This window comes from Spea bombifrons, chromosome 11 (assembly GCF_027358695.1).
Source record: "Spea bombifrons isolate aSpeBom1 chromosome 11, aSpeBom1.2.pri, whole genome shotgun sequence".
Classification (NCBI taxonomy): Eukaryota; Metazoa; Chordata; class Amphibia; order Anura; family Pelobatidae; genus Spea; species Spea bombifrons.
In genome coordinates this window covers 16,113,631-16,128,507 of record NC_071097.1, presented here as the reverse complement: position 1 = coordinate 16,128,507, position 14,877 = coordinate 16,113,631, and the positions used below count along the sequence as shown (strand labels likewise).

The 14,877-nt window shown below is 45.4% G+C and overlaps 2 protein-coding genes across 2 annotated transcripts in view; one reads left to right on the top strand and one right to left on the bottom strand.

Annotated features, from left to right (window-relative positions):
- NDUFV1 (NADH:ubiquinone oxidoreductase core subunit V1) overlaps positions 1-14,877 on the top strand; it is a 587,185-nt gene that overhangs the window by 499,662 nt on the left and 72,646 nt on the right. The window lies entirely within an intron of this gene.
- Positions 888-14,877, bottom strand: part of LOC128468234 (zona pellucida sperm-binding protein 1-like) — a 31,186-nt gene continuing 17,196 nt past the window's right edge. The window contains exons 5-12 of the mRNA XM_053449924.1: positions 13,847-14,025; positions 13,651-13,748; positions 13,409-13,536; positions 2,775-2,967; positions 2,080-2,197; positions 1,505-1,586; positions 1,339-1,425; positions 888-1,232 (exon numbers count right to left, since the gene is read on the bottom strand). Of these exons, the coding sequence (XP_053305899.1) occupies positions 1,132-1,232; positions 1,339-1,425; positions 1,505-1,586; positions 2,080-2,197; positions 2,775-2,967; positions 13,409-13,536; positions 13,651-13,748; positions 13,847-14,025 (986 nt within the window). The 3' untranslated portion in view covers positions 888-1,131. The remainder of the gene's footprint in view (positions 1,233-1,338; positions 1,426-1,504; positions 1,587-2,079; positions 2,198-2,774; positions 2,968-13,408; positions 13,537-13,650; positions 13,749-13,846; positions 14,026-14,877) is intronic.

Sequence of the window (14,877 nt, the reverse complement as noted above, 5' to 3'; positions counted from 1 at the left end):
TTTAACTTTGGCAATCTCACCTTCTCAAATCTTGCACCATCTGTGAAATTGTTTTAATGAGGATTTTAGTCCCAGGGGCACTTCTGGGATGAAAACCTTGATCTTAAATTTAAATAGGGTAGGTAAAAGTTAAACACACAAAAGAAAGAAACGCACCCACCGCTCACTTCACAAGCAGAAGATTCTTGCTGCAATGACCAGGAGCTGCTAGAAACCCAAAAATGGTGCTCCTGGCAGCCCATTTAGAAATATATGTGCACAACAGATATTAGCATGCACATTGCCCTGGACACAACGATCAATGTGAAAATTTGGAGCACTACATGCAAAACACAAAAATAGGAGACATAACATACGGCAGGAAAACACTGGTTAAACTTGGAAGGGATGGGTTTTGGGTTAATGATCTACATTGCAAAAAAGCAATTTGTCTCTTTCTCCTCTAAGATTTAACTTCAATACCAAAAAGGCCTTTTCTCCAGCCATTTGCAGTTTATGCAGCAAGCTTAAGAGTGCACAAATTTTGCCATAAGGCGAGTCCCGCTGTTTGTTAACTAAAACCTGTTTTACAGCCAGACTTTAGTAAATGATACAGCAGCTGAATAGTTGACTGTTGTCTACAGTCAGTTGCACAATTAAAAACTGGTTGTGATCTACGTATACAGTTATACCTGTGTCTTTAGGTGTAATTTCTTCTAGGCTTTGCTATTCCACTACATAAGAATCAATCCTGACACAAAAAGGTCAGACAATGGGATCTCATTAACAATGTACAAACCGACAGCCAACACCGGCCTAATCTTGCATGCATGGCTGAATTCACGTTCAGGAATATTTGCACTTTACATGCATCGGGTTAGAAGGGAGACTGACAACACACACCACAATTATAGGTTGTCTTACATCTTTAATATATTGCATCACAAATTTATGTAATTTACAGTTTTATTTCATATAGTATCAGTGTTAAAACTTGTAATGCAGAGTCCTAAAAATCACCTTAATAGTTTTCAACAAACAGTTACAATGTCTCACAGCAAATACTTTTACACAAAAAAATTGCATCCAGGAGGCAAAGCAACAAACTGAGAAGACAAGCGACAAATAATTAGCATATTCAGCTCATAAACCCTAGGACTTGAGACTGCAAATAATGTAGAATCCTAGAATGAGTAAGGAGGCACATATGACCCAAAGAATGATAGAGATGAGGGGATGGGAATCCCCCAAACCTGGAGGAACAAAAAACATGTGATAGGTAAAAAAAAAAAAAAAAAAAAAAACAAATACCCCAAAATATATAAACATTTTCAAGCCTGTCTGACCAGCTGTTTGTACCTGGCGATCTCCTCTCTGCCTCGACAACAAGAGGGCCAAATGAGTTAACCAACTGAATAGGACTGTCTTTTGGAGACCGTCGACTTCCTAAGAGGAAAATTAATATATGTATTAGACATAGAAACTGTTTACATTGTTTATTGCCAAAATAAATCCAACCACTTACTGCCTGATAGTGTGGTACAGTTTGAAATACAGGTCTCTGAAATAGATGGTAAACAGACTGATACACTACAGAAAAAATACACCTGAAAGAAGAGGGAAGAAAAGAAAAAAATAATACTTTAGACAGTTGTACACAATCATTGTAAAGTCTATTCATTACAAGTCGTTTTATTCAGTTTTTAATTCATTAGGAAGGGCCACCTTGGGATCCTCTCACTCTTGTAGAGTCCTTTACTGTCCCGCAGCAAGATTCCATGATGCATAGACCTACTTCCAGTGTGATCAGACAGGAAGAAGCTGCTAGTACTGTGACACGCTGTTAAAGCAGTCCACAGAAGACCAAGAAACACCAAGTTTGTCCTGCTACAATTTTTAACATTTATTTGTCATTAAGGATTATGTAGTGCCTCCTAAATTCTTCCTGCACCAGAACCTCACTGTAGTTGGTCCTTCATAACGCAAGATGAAGTTAGTAGCAGAAACACTACTGCCGATCACTGCTTTAGTGAATAAACCCTTCAATTATTTTCAAATTACACAAACATTCCATACATTTAAACTAGATCATTGTCATACCTGTGTCTTGTTTGGATCACCAAGGAACGTGAAAGCTGAAACAGCAAATCGTTGATAGCTAGACGGCATGGGGACAGCCAATATCTGAGTCGCTATGTCATCGCCATCATAAGGACAGCTGAAGGAGGAAATTAAAAGTAGCACAACATTTTCACAAGAACCCGCACTGGCATTATGGCCCAGTCATTTATGTCAGATCGGTTTTGGTGGAATATTTCAGAAAGTAACTGTGTTGCTAATTCTCCTTGAGTGTATAGTGTGCTCCTACTTTCTGCAGAAGTTGAAGAATTTCATTTTACGCAATTCATCTGGAAAGCAGTGCCAAACAGGCATTATATGGTGGGCAAAACAAATAACACTTAATAGTAAGACGCTAGCACGTCTGTTCGTCTTTTGTGCATTTCCTGGTAGAAAATTACCTGAAGACTGCAGTGCAGTACATGCACTGATAAGTGATAAAAGTTTTACATATATGCTCTGGACCCTGCATCTCTAAAACTAGACTGCATTTCTATTTACAATACTTCACAAGAATAGCTGTTGCTAATTTAAACATAAGCAGCTTTCTGATAACATTTAATTATACAGTATTTACCCGAATATATGCCACACTTTTTTCCCCCCACTTTAAGTCTCTGGTAAGACTTGGGGGGGCATATCTCGGGGGGGGGCACACCCTTGTATTCAGCACTCACCCATTGTATATAAGTGGCCACTGACTGGACTCAGATGCCGAGTTTAAAGTTGGTGCGCCCCAGCAGTGGTGCAGGCGCAGGTGCAGTCGGGGGTCAGAAGGGTAAAGAAGTCGTACCTCCAAGAAGACAAAATTCCCAAGAGAAAACCGCAAAGGAAAGTCAGTAGATGAAAAGAATGAGGTGAACGAAGCATCTGCAAGAATGATTTTTATTAAATAGGCACAAGAAAAACGTGTATGACAATTCAATCAATATATACACATACACTACATATGACCAAAGGTATGTGAACACCTGACCAATTGCACCTTTATGAGCTTGTTGGACATCTAATTTCAAAACCGCAGGAAAAAAACAAACAAAAAACACAACAAAAAAACCAAAAAACTTGTCTTATAATTGAGGTCGTCTTCTAATCAGACCTCAAATGAAGTGTGACGATGAGACTAAGATCCAGATCCCCCGCAGCGATGAAGGGGACCTGGATCCTCCTGTCTGGTAACCTCAGCTGCTGCCGGCACTTCCGCTGGGGCTTCTATCACCGAGCGCCGGCAGCAGCGGAGGTTGTCTACGCGCATCGTGCATGCCTTCCCTGGCTGCCAGAAAGGAGAATTCCCTGCAGTTCAGAACCGCCTTCATTTTTCGAGGCATACTTTTTACAAGGTGTTGGAAACATTCCTCAGAGATTTGGGTCCATATAGGCATGATAGCATCACACAATTGCTGCAGATTTGTCAGCTCGACATCCATGATGCGAATCCCCAGTTACACCATATCCCAAAGATGCTCTATTGGATTAAGATCTGGGTGACTGGAGGCCATTGGAGTACAGTGAGCTCATTGTCATGTTCAAGAAACCAGTTTGAGATGATGTGAGCTTTGTGACACTGTGCATTATCCTGCTGGAAGTAGCCATCAGAAGATGGGTACACCGTGGTCATAAAGGGATGGGCATGGTCAGCAACAATATTCAGGTAGGCTGTTGTGTGTAAATGATGCTCAATTGGTACCAAGGGTGTGCCAAGAAAATGTCCCCCACCCCATTACACCGCTACCAGCCTGAACTGTTGATACAAGGCAGGATGGATCCATGCTTTCATGTTTACGCCAAATTCTGACCCTGCCACCTGAATGTAGCAGCTGGAATAAAGACTCATCAGACCAGGCAATGTTCTTCCAGTTTTGCATTGTCAAATTTTGGTGTGCCTGTGCGAATTGTAGCCTCAGTTTCCTGTTCTTTGCTGACAGGAGTGGCACCCGGTGTGGTCTTCTGCTGCTGTACCCCATCTGCTTCAAGGTTGAATGCACAAAACATCGAGAGATGGCATTCTGCATACCTTGGTTGTAATGAGCATTATTTGAGTTACTGTTGTCTTTCTGTAATTTTCTTGAACCAGTCTGCCCATTCTCCTCTGACATCAACAAGGCATTTTCATTCACATAACTGCCACTCACTGGATATTTTCTCATTTTCGGACCATCTCTGTAAACCCTAGAGATGGCGGTGCGTGAAAATTCCAGTAGATCAGCAGTTTCTGAGATACTCAGACCAACCCGTTTGGCACCAGATACCATGCTGCGTTCAACATCACCAAATCCCCTTTCCCATTCTGATGCTTGGTTTGAACTTCAGCAAGTTGTCTTGACCACGTCCACATGCCTATTGCTGCCATGTAATCGGCTGATTAGTCATTTGTGTTAAAAAGCAATTGAACAGATGTTCCTAATAAAGTGGCCAGTGAGTGTATATTATACCCAGCTTTACTACTTCCCTGTTAAATCATGTGACTTGCATTTAGTTCCTTAGCTAAAACAGTTATACAACTACTAATGAGTCACTGGGGAACGCATACCACAATGCTTTTCCTTCATTATGTTTTTCTGTTGGGGACTAGCTATAAGAAAAAAAAAAAATAACGGTTCTGCTTGCCGAGAGGACTCTAAACATTTAAAAGCCCCTCCCTTCCTGATATCCCCAGTGAATAAAGACCACACAGGAAACCAAATTTGACGAAAAAAAAAAGGGAGCGAACAAACGTGTCACCAGGGATCGGCAGGGAAAAGCAGCTCTCGGTAAGTAGAACTTACCGTTTCCCTGCCATCCCAGGCAGCGTATAGATATACCCAAGAAGGGAGGGGGAAAAACAGCCTCAAGGACCTTATGGCCGAAAAGAGGGTATTTATTTAAAAAAAGGGTAGGTATTCCTTTGGGGCCCTCCCCATTCGGTATCTCTCAGGGTGAAGTTGCGGCTGATCGGGTTTTTGGGTACAGGTGCATGACAGGTGGAGTCTGTTCCAAATAAATGGTGAGGCATTTCTTAAGGTCTAGAGTATGTACAGCTTCTTCCTCTGCTGGGGCAGCACAATCTCCTGGTTCTTGTGGAAGACCGACTGTACGCTGAATTCCCGAGGCAGAGAGAGCACAACCTTATCCGGGAACAAATGCAGGTAGACAGAGGCTGAAGTTAGCCAATACATCTAGCGGAAGTAATGGCCCCCAAAAAGGCAGTCTTCAGAGACAAGTGTAGATATACGGACTGAAGAGGCTCAAAGGAACAAGATTAAGGTCCCAGGGAACCAACTTGGTGACAGGGCGAGGACGCATAAGGACAATGGCTTTGGAAAAATGTCTGACGACCAGAAGTGAGACGAGATCGAATCCCAGTAAGGCATTAATGGCAGAAATCTGTACCTAGATAGTAAATGGTTGAAGACCATGGTCAAATCCCTCTTGTAAAAACTCCAGAATCGAAGGAAAAGTTCCTCTAGAACCACACCAACTGCAAAACTTTTTCCAGATCTTAATACACCTGAGGCGGGGGGGGGGTGTAAACCTTCTTCCTACCACAAAGAAGAGCCTCAGCTACTGGAATAGAGAAACCCTGAGCCCTCAGGATCTCACGTTCAACCGCCAGGTCGTCAGCTGGAAGATTGCAAGATTTGGGTGCAGAAACTGGCCCTGATGAAGAAGGTCTCTCCAAGCAGGGAGCCTCAGGGGGCTCATGTAACCGAGGGTGATCCACTCCGCATACCAGACGCACCTCTGGAGCTATTTGGATAACAGAGGCGGGGTCGTTCTTGGTCTTCTGCAGAACCTTGGAGATCAGAGAAAAGGGAGGGAAAATGTAGGCGAGACGGTAGGCCGCCACAGAATCCGCAACTGATGTCAGGCAAGCCTTGTGACACGCAAGTGCACTGTGCATGTGGTTTTCATCAAAGCCTTCTTAGCAGGGCCGGCCCAAGACATAATGCCGCCTGGGGCGAAGTTTAAAATGACGCCCCCCCCTTTGCACTTACCTTTAAACAGTCCTGCGGCGAGTCTCCTTGCTCTGCCACGGTGCCGGCCTTTAATGCTGAGCTCCGGAAATTGACGTCACTTCTGGCGCTCAGCATTACAAGCCGGCACCGAGACCAAGCTAGAGGGCTCGCAGAGTGCCGACTGGGGCAATTGCCCTACTCTGTTCCATTGTAGGGCCGGCCCTGCTTCTTAGGCTTGTCCTCAACAAAGGGCGTCTCGGAATTTTCAGGAGCCGACATGACGACTTCAGATGCAACAGCACCATAGAAAATACAAACAACAAGGAGCAGGAACTGAAAGAGCAAAAGTACCTACTCGCCCATCCGTTTAAATAGCTTGCAATCAGGCTGTAAGCCACAACAGCGGCAGATTGGCAGGAAATTTTTCAAAACCAGCTGACAACGAGGCTTGAAACACACTACCGAAGTGCGTAACGCTCCCAGCCGGAAGCCAAAGGATCACCTTGACGGACGAAGCCGGGATGCCGCCCAGCAGCATCCAAGCCCTGCCCACGCGAGGAGGAGTGGGAGCCAAGGTATGGTGCAAAGGCATCCCTCATCAAGGGGGCTAAGCCCAGGGAACGGCTCAACCTAGAAAAGGAAAAAACAAATGGGAGACGAGTCCTCCCTACCTGATGTAGGGCAGGAAAGAAAGAATTCTTACCTGGGAATTCCTTTTCCTTGTCCATTTCCAGGTGGCACATGAGAAGAGAAGGCTCCGCCTACCAGGTAGGGCAGGAAATACTATAAAAAAAGGAGACCTCCCCCTTCCTCCCCAGTGTGGTTAAAAAGAAAGACTCAGGCAAATAACAGCCAAGCAAAAGTAAATTTAATGGGTGGGAGTAAAAGTGTGCCACCTGGAAATGGACAAGGAAAAGGAATTCCCAGGTAAGAATTCTTTCTTTCCCTTGCCATTCCAGGTGGCACATGAGAAGATTTAGCGAGATAGGGAGGGAAGGATTCCAGTCTGCAGGACACGGCGACCAAATTGAGACTCGTCAGAGAGATGAAGGTTCAGCCTGTAGTGCCTTACGAACGTATGAATCGACCTCCAGGTCGCTGCCTTGCAAATGAGAGACGGATTCACCCCGGAGAGTTCAGCCCAGGATGTCGAGACGGATCTGGTCGAGTGTGCCTTCAGGCCGGAGGGAGGCACTCTTCCCGCGGAGATGTAACATAAGGTGATTGCGTCCTTAAGCCAGCGGCTTATGGAAGCCCTGGACACTGCTCTGCCCCTGCGGGTCCCCGCAAAGGACAGGAAGAGTGCGTTGGATTTCTTCCAGGCGGATGTACGCGAGAGATAAGACAGGATACATCTCCGCAGGTCTAGCGAGTGGAGTTCCAACTCCATGGGATTCTTGGGATCCGGACATAACGTAGGTAAGACGATCTCCTGATCCGAAAGGAAAGGCGAGACAACTTTAGGGAGAAACTCCGGTGGTAAACGGAGGATAACGCAGTCCGGCAGAATCTTGAGAAAAGGTTCCACTCTGGAGAGAGCCTGGAGCTCACTCACCCTCCTAGCAGAAGCGAGTGCTACTAGAAGGACAACCTTGTAGGTGAGCAGCTATAGAGAGGTATCCTCTAGAGGCTCAAAAGGAGATGTGGTGAGTTGGTGCAACACGAGGTTAAGGTCCCAAGGTGGAACCGACGGACGGAGCCTAGGGCGAAGTCTGCACATCCCCTTAGAAAATCTGGAGATCCAGGGATGGGAAGCCAGATTGGAGTCCAAGTAGTTGCTGAGAGCTGAGATCTGGACCTTGATAGTAGCAGGTTGTAACCCGTTATCAAAGCCGTCTTGTAAAAAGCGTAGCACCTCATGGATGGGTGGAGAGGATACTTCGTGCCCATAGCACCAGGTGATGAACGTTTCCCAAACCTTCTGGTATTTAGCAGCCGTAGTTTTCTTGCGGCTGGAGAGAATCGTTTCCACTACCGATGAAGTTAATCCCTTTGAGGACAGGATCTCCCTTCAGAAGCCATGCTGAGAGGTTGAGCCGGGAGGGATCTGGGTGGAGAACAGGGCCTTGAACGAGAATATCCCTCACCTGAGGAAGAAGCATGTGCTCGTCTACGGCCAGGTTGATAAGGTCCGAAAACCAGATTCTTCGAGGCCAGAAAGGAACAACCAGGATGACACTGAGGGTTTTCTCGAATCTTCCGGAGCACTCTGGAAATAAGGGGAAGCCGAGGAAAAACATACGCGAGATCGAAATCCCAGGTCTGCGAGAGTGCTTCCAGGGCTCGGGGACGGCCGACTGGAGAGAGAGAAAAAAACTCCTGTACCTGTTCGGTTAGGTGCGTGGCCATCAGGTCTATCTGAGGAGTACCCCATTTCTCCGTGATGAAAGCGAAGAACCTTTTGTGTAAGGACCATTCTCCCGGAAGTACTGAGTTCCTGCTGAGGTAATCCGCCTCCTGATTCAGTGAACCCTTGAGATGAACCGCGGAGAGAATGCAGAGACTGAACTCCGCCCATCGGCAGATCTGAGCGGTCAGGGTCTGCAGGCGCCTGCTTCTGGTGCCATCTTGTTTGGACAGATAGGCTACAACGGTGACGTTGTCTGAAAGGATCCTGATGGACCTGTGTCGCAGGATTGTAGACCAGAACCTTAGAGCCCTCCAGACCGCTAACAGAAATTTGATGTGCAGGTCTGATTCCCGAGGAGACCAAGTTCCCTGGGTAATATTGCTTCCCATAACAGCACCCCAGCCTCTCAAACTGGCGTCGGTGGAAATTACCACCCAGACTCTCGTCTGCCAAGAGAGCCCCTGTGAGAGATTCTGGCTGTCAGCCACCATCGGAGTGACTCCCGAACGAAGGGGGAAAGTTGGACGTTCTTGCGAAAGGACATCCTGGAGCGATCCCAGTGATCCAGCAGGAACTGTTGAGGAGGTCTTGCATGAGCAAGTGCCCAGGGACCCGCTGAGATGGAGGAGGTCATTAGGCCGAGCCAAGACATGATGGCTCTAATGGACACTGACTTGTTCGTTAGAACCGCTTGTGTGAATTCCCTCAATCTTGGGATCTTGTCCCGAGGGAGAAACGTCCTCTGTACGTGTGAATCGAGGATCATTCCCAGAAAGGTACGACGTCTGTTTGGAAGTAACTGTGACTTGAGTCTGTTTACTAGCCATCCTAGGTCGTGGAGGGTCCTGAGAAAAAAACTCCAGATGGGACTAGAGGAAAGTTTGTGAGACCGCTATGAGGAGCCAATCGTCCAGATATGGGACCACCTTTATGCCTTTTTGCCTCAGGAAGGCCACGACCACCGACATGAGCTTCGTGAAGATCCGAGGTGCTGAAGCAATTCCAAACGGAAGAGCCCGAAACTGAAAATGTCGAATCGCTTGAGGTAATGGAACCGCCAGATGGAGGAATCTTGGTGGTCTCTTCTGATGGGAACATGTAAATAGGCATCCCGCAGATCTATGGTGACCATGAAGTCCCCTGAAGAAATGATCTCTGTGGCGGACTTCAGGGATTCCATCCGGAACCTGTTGTATCTGATACAGGTGTTCACCACCTGTAGGTTGATTATTAGCCTGAATTTCCCGGACGGCTTTGGACAAAGACTTGGGAGTAGGTTCCCTCTCCTATCTCTTGATGCGGAACCGGGACCAGAGCTCTTTCGAGAATTAAGTTGTTGAGCGTGGAGAAGAAACCCGATCTTTTCCAAGGATCTGCAGGGGGCATGGACAGCAGGAATTTCCGGGCAGGTAGGTGAGTAAGCTCCAGAGCATAGCCTTGTTCTTTGATGCGAAGGACCCAGGGGTCTGAGGTGACCTCTTCCCAGGCATGAATGAAACCGGTCAACCTGCCCTCTACCTGAAGCCTGCTGGCGTCAGAACCTTCCTGCTTTACTGTCCCTGCCTCTTCCTCTTCCTCTCTGGAATCTCCCTCTTGCGTAGGGTTTACCCCGAAAAGACTGGTAGTCCTGATTGGAGGTTCAGGGCCTGTAGGACTCTCTCTCTCTTGGAGCTCTGTAATAATTCGATCTGAAACGAGGTGGTCCTTTCCTCTGAGGTAACCAGTGCTTGTCCCCCGTGGTGGATTCTAGGATCCTGTCGAGATCGCTGCCGAAGAGGTGGCTCCCCTGGAACGGAATGCTGCACAGCTTGTGTTTAGAGGCATTATCAGCAGACCATGACTTAAGCCAGAGTGCTCGCCTAGAAACCGCTGAAAGCGCAGCGGCTTTAGCAGACGTACGGACTGATTCAATGGAGGCATCGGAGATGAAATCAACTGCTAAGCAGGTGTCGGACAGGTTGCTAGCGACCTGCTCAGTCTCTCGAATAGCTGCAAGGTCTTCCACCGCCTGTTGGAGCCAGATTTTAATGGCTCTAGAAGTTGACGCCATAGCAATCGCTGGACGAAATTCGCCGCTGCTGCTTCAAAAGACCTTTTGGCAGACCTCAGCCCTCTGGTCCATGGGGTCTTTGAAATGGGCCGCGTCTATTTTTTTTTTTTTTTTTTTTCGTGGCCTTGGCTACTGCGGTGTCGACTTTCGGGACTTCCCAGGCCTCAGAATTCTAATTATCGAAAGGAAAAAGCTTCTTGGTTCTCAAGGATGCGAAGAATCTCCTGTCAGGAAATTTCCACTGCTCTGTGATAATGGCAGAAAGAGAATCGTGGACTGGAAAGGTCTGCGGTTTCCTAGAGTGACCCTGAAAAGGATCTGGTTTTGCAACTGGTATGTCCTCCTGTAGATTCAGAGTAGAGTTTCCCTGTTTCTGTAGTCATATTCAAAAAGGAGCCGAATAATCTTCCGGGTTATCCGGGAGGTAATTTGGTGGACCCTGCTGGTAAGGTTGTTGCAGGGGTGCCTGAGAGGGGCTTGCCATGGCTCGAAAACAGTCAAAGGTAGACTGAAGTTCCCCCTTCAACCAGGAGGTAAATTCCGTTGTGGAAACATCTTTAGGCCGAGAGCAGGAGTTGCACGTTTTGACCGAAGGGTCATGCAGGGTCTTTTTGCAGGATGAACAGGCTTGTGTTTTGACTTTCCCACAGATTTCCTATGTGGGGAGGCTTCAGGAGGGATATCCTGATTTTTATCTGACATGACTGAGGAGAAGAAACACAAGCTGTAACTGCAGAAAACAATGGCATAGGCAACGTAAAACTTCTTCCAAGCAAAGAGGGCAACACCTACTTGAAATGGCAGTAGACAATCCTCAGGCACAGGCAGGCACAATAGCAGAGAGGTAGATGCAAAACTACAGCACAGAAACAAACAGCAATGAAAGATCTTACCCATTCTGGCGTTGTATACAGAGGCATTTAGGTGCCCAGGGCACCTCACATCCGGAAATTCCCAGCCAATTGACCTCTCGTGACCTGGGGTCGCTGCACCGGAAGTGAAGCCGATTGGAGATCTGAACGTGTGCTGAGAAAACCGGCACAGCCGGTTAGAGATCTCCTCCTGCCGTGCCACACTCTGAGGATTCCCCGGGACGGAGTGAACCGGAGCCCGGGGATATACATCCCAGCGAGCCCCCTGGGCTGTGGGCAGAGCCGAACGAGGACTGAGCCTCGTGTGCGTTGCCGCGATACACGCGGAGTTGCAGCCTCCGATGCTGCCGCACGAACCCTGGATCCACACGGGACCGCTGCCGGGTATCAGAAAAGGACGCCCCCCCCCCCGGGGCTCCGAGAAAACAAAAAAAGGAAGGAAAGGTAAGCTTCAGCCTAACCGCTACCTGAGTAGGGCAGGAAACAACACTGGGGAGGAAGGGGGAGGTCTCCTTTTTTTATAGTATTTCCTGCCCTACCTGGTAGGCGGAGCCTTCTCTTCTCATGTGCCACCTGGAATGGCAAGGGAAAAAACACTGGGGAGGGGATTTTAAATGTTTAGAGTCCTGCCCTGTCTCAGGTACAGAGGAGGAGGAGGAGTCTATCCGTAGTGTCACCTGGGATGGCAGGGAAAAAGATTGACATCTTAACAGTTCCAAATTGTTAAGATTGTATACTGCTGGTTGTTTTTATTTTTGCATATTTGGCATATTTTTGTTAAATATTTCTGATCAAACCAATTTCAATATTATACAAAAATAACCCAAGTAAACACAAAATGCAGTTTTAAAATTTCATGTATAGAAGGGGGGGGGGAGCCCATACCGGACCCTACGTGAAAAAGGAATTTCCCACACAGCTCACAATGAACAAAATGAATGTGTTTGAGTGGAGTAGTCAAAGTTATGACTTGAATCCAATTGAGATGTTGTCTAATGGACTTTAGTTCATCCTTGACAAACCCTCCAATGGTGCTAACTTAAAACAATTCTGCCAAGAAGAAGAGTGGGATAAAATTCTCCTCAGCGATGTAAAAGACGCATTTATCAAAAACATTTGATTTTTAGTTGTTGCCACCAAGGGCGGCTTAACCACTTATTAGGTTTAGGGAGCAAGTCCTTTTTCACATGGGTGATATGGGTTTTGCTTTGCCCTCAAGAAATCAAATAATCATTTAAAAGCTGCATTTTGTTTTTACTCAAGTTCAAATGTGACAAACGAGCCAAAAATATAAATCTGCCCCTTCCAAACTGTAGAAACATTAAACTCTGCAAATATTTTGCTGTAAAGACAATAAATTTAAGTTTTGCATGAGTGAAAAACTCTTTAAAATGATGTTAGCCTGTGCTGTTGTAACAGCCTTCGCTCAGTTTTGCTTTTTTCTTTCTTAAGAACAGCTCTTGCAGTTAACATAAGTAACATTGTAAACGTAAATAAATTTGATTCAATCATAAGACTGATAAAGTAAGCTTATCTCTAATGCTGTTTGACTAGCCAGTCATATCTATTTTTCACCTTATAAATTTACTATAGCAAAGTATGATATATATATATATAAATAAATACAGTTATGCCTAATTCTTCAATCCAAGGAAATTTTATCCTTATATTATAAAAAATTAAAGGTGCTGTTCCAGGCAAAAAAATTTAACTACATTTCCTAGTATGTTAAGCAGATCCGATAAATCATTCTCTATCTTGAACATTACATAAATGTCAAATGTTACAATCTCTCAATGTCTGCTTTTCTGTAACAGGATAATTAAGGCAATGAGGCAATTTTATTCATCCTGATACCCACGTTACAAAACCGGCAGTTGATCACCTCTTCCATGTTAGGGCTGAGGAACTTTAAAGACTGAGCAGGGCTTGAATTGCGCAAATAGCCTAAACACAGTGTGAATTATGCAAACTGAATTTGTTTAGGCGTGGTGAATTGTGTAAAAAGCTCAAGTATCCTAAAGGAGGCAGAAAAATGAATGAAACTTTTTTGTTTATTAACCCTAAAATAGTCTATGTTCCAGAAGACACAAAATTCACACACCTCTAGCAATGCGTAGCTCCAGACTTAATCCTGATTTTTTTGTCAATGATGCAATAGGAACCGGGGATACCACAAGAGAAACCAGGGACACAGAATGGCTGGAAGGGTATGTGCACCGAGATAGCACTCTGGAAGAAAAAGAAACGCTGACAAGCTACCAGAGAACTGAAACTGTACCCCAAAGACACATTGTGTAATGCATATTTTGATCACTGTCAGAAGATACCTCAAGATACACTCACTTTACAGCTGTGTCCCGAGTGATTGACCCTGTTGGGGAGAATAAGATATCTTGCATGGCTGACAGAGTCAACTCATAAACAAGATGGCCATCCATGAACTGAAAGAGACCATTTAAAAAAAACAAACAAAAAAGCCCTTATTATTAATGGTTTATCAGGAATAATTAATTTCAGGAAAACAGAACCACCATCTCACCTTATGGATGCCGCACTGATCCAGACGGCCTTTGAATTCTAAGAAATCATCATTTCTTAGAGTGGGTGACTGACATTGTGGTGAGCCCAGATCTACAGTGTCCAACAGCAGGGGAGGTTCCGTTACGTGCCGTGAAATAACCAGCTGAAAATCTCCCCCAGCATAGCACCGAAGAAATACTGAGGGAAAAAAAAAAAAGTATAAAACATATTGTCGTAAGTTTTACTAGTGTTTACTAGGTTTTGATTGAATTTCCAGTTATGAGTCCAAGCAAATTCCCTCATAAAAGCAGGGAGACAATCAAGGTGCTGTGCAATTCTTGATAATTTGGGGCATCTCGCTTTCAGCCGCCCAGTGACTCCATACTGTTGACCTACACAGAGAACCCAATTTATCAATTTGTTCAATTCCAATATATTCAAAGGATCTATACAAATCCCTCAATTAAAATATCCTATACACAGGCTTTAGAATTGGGAAAATCCTTGTGTTTCAGTTCTGCAATCAATCGGACCATTTGTCTATCTGCATTTGGAATCAAAACTTTAAAGACCTTTCACACTTTCTGATGGCTTGATTTAACACCTAGCCAGGCCATGATTCTAATGCTATGCATTTAGAGTAAGCTACCCCCAGAGCCTGATCTCCACAACATTGACCTCCTTTCTGCCATGCTCAGCTACCTATCACAAACGCTGCACTCAATTCAAAGTTACATACCTGGCTTAAAATTGTGTGGCATCCTTCGGAAAACTGTCAGGTGATGCCATGGGGCACAAAATGTAGTATCTTCCAACAATTAACCTTTCACCTGTGGACCAGCCTTCACCGAGAGAGACTTACCCAATTACAGGTGCAAAAAGTCAGGCCAAAACATACAGCGAATGAAAAAAATTTGATCCCCTGCTGATTTTGTATGTTTGCCCACTGACAAAGACATGATCAGTCTATAATTTTAATGGTAGGTTCATTTGAGCAGCGAGTATTTGACCCATTTGCAAAACCTGACTTAGTACTTGGTGGCAAAATCC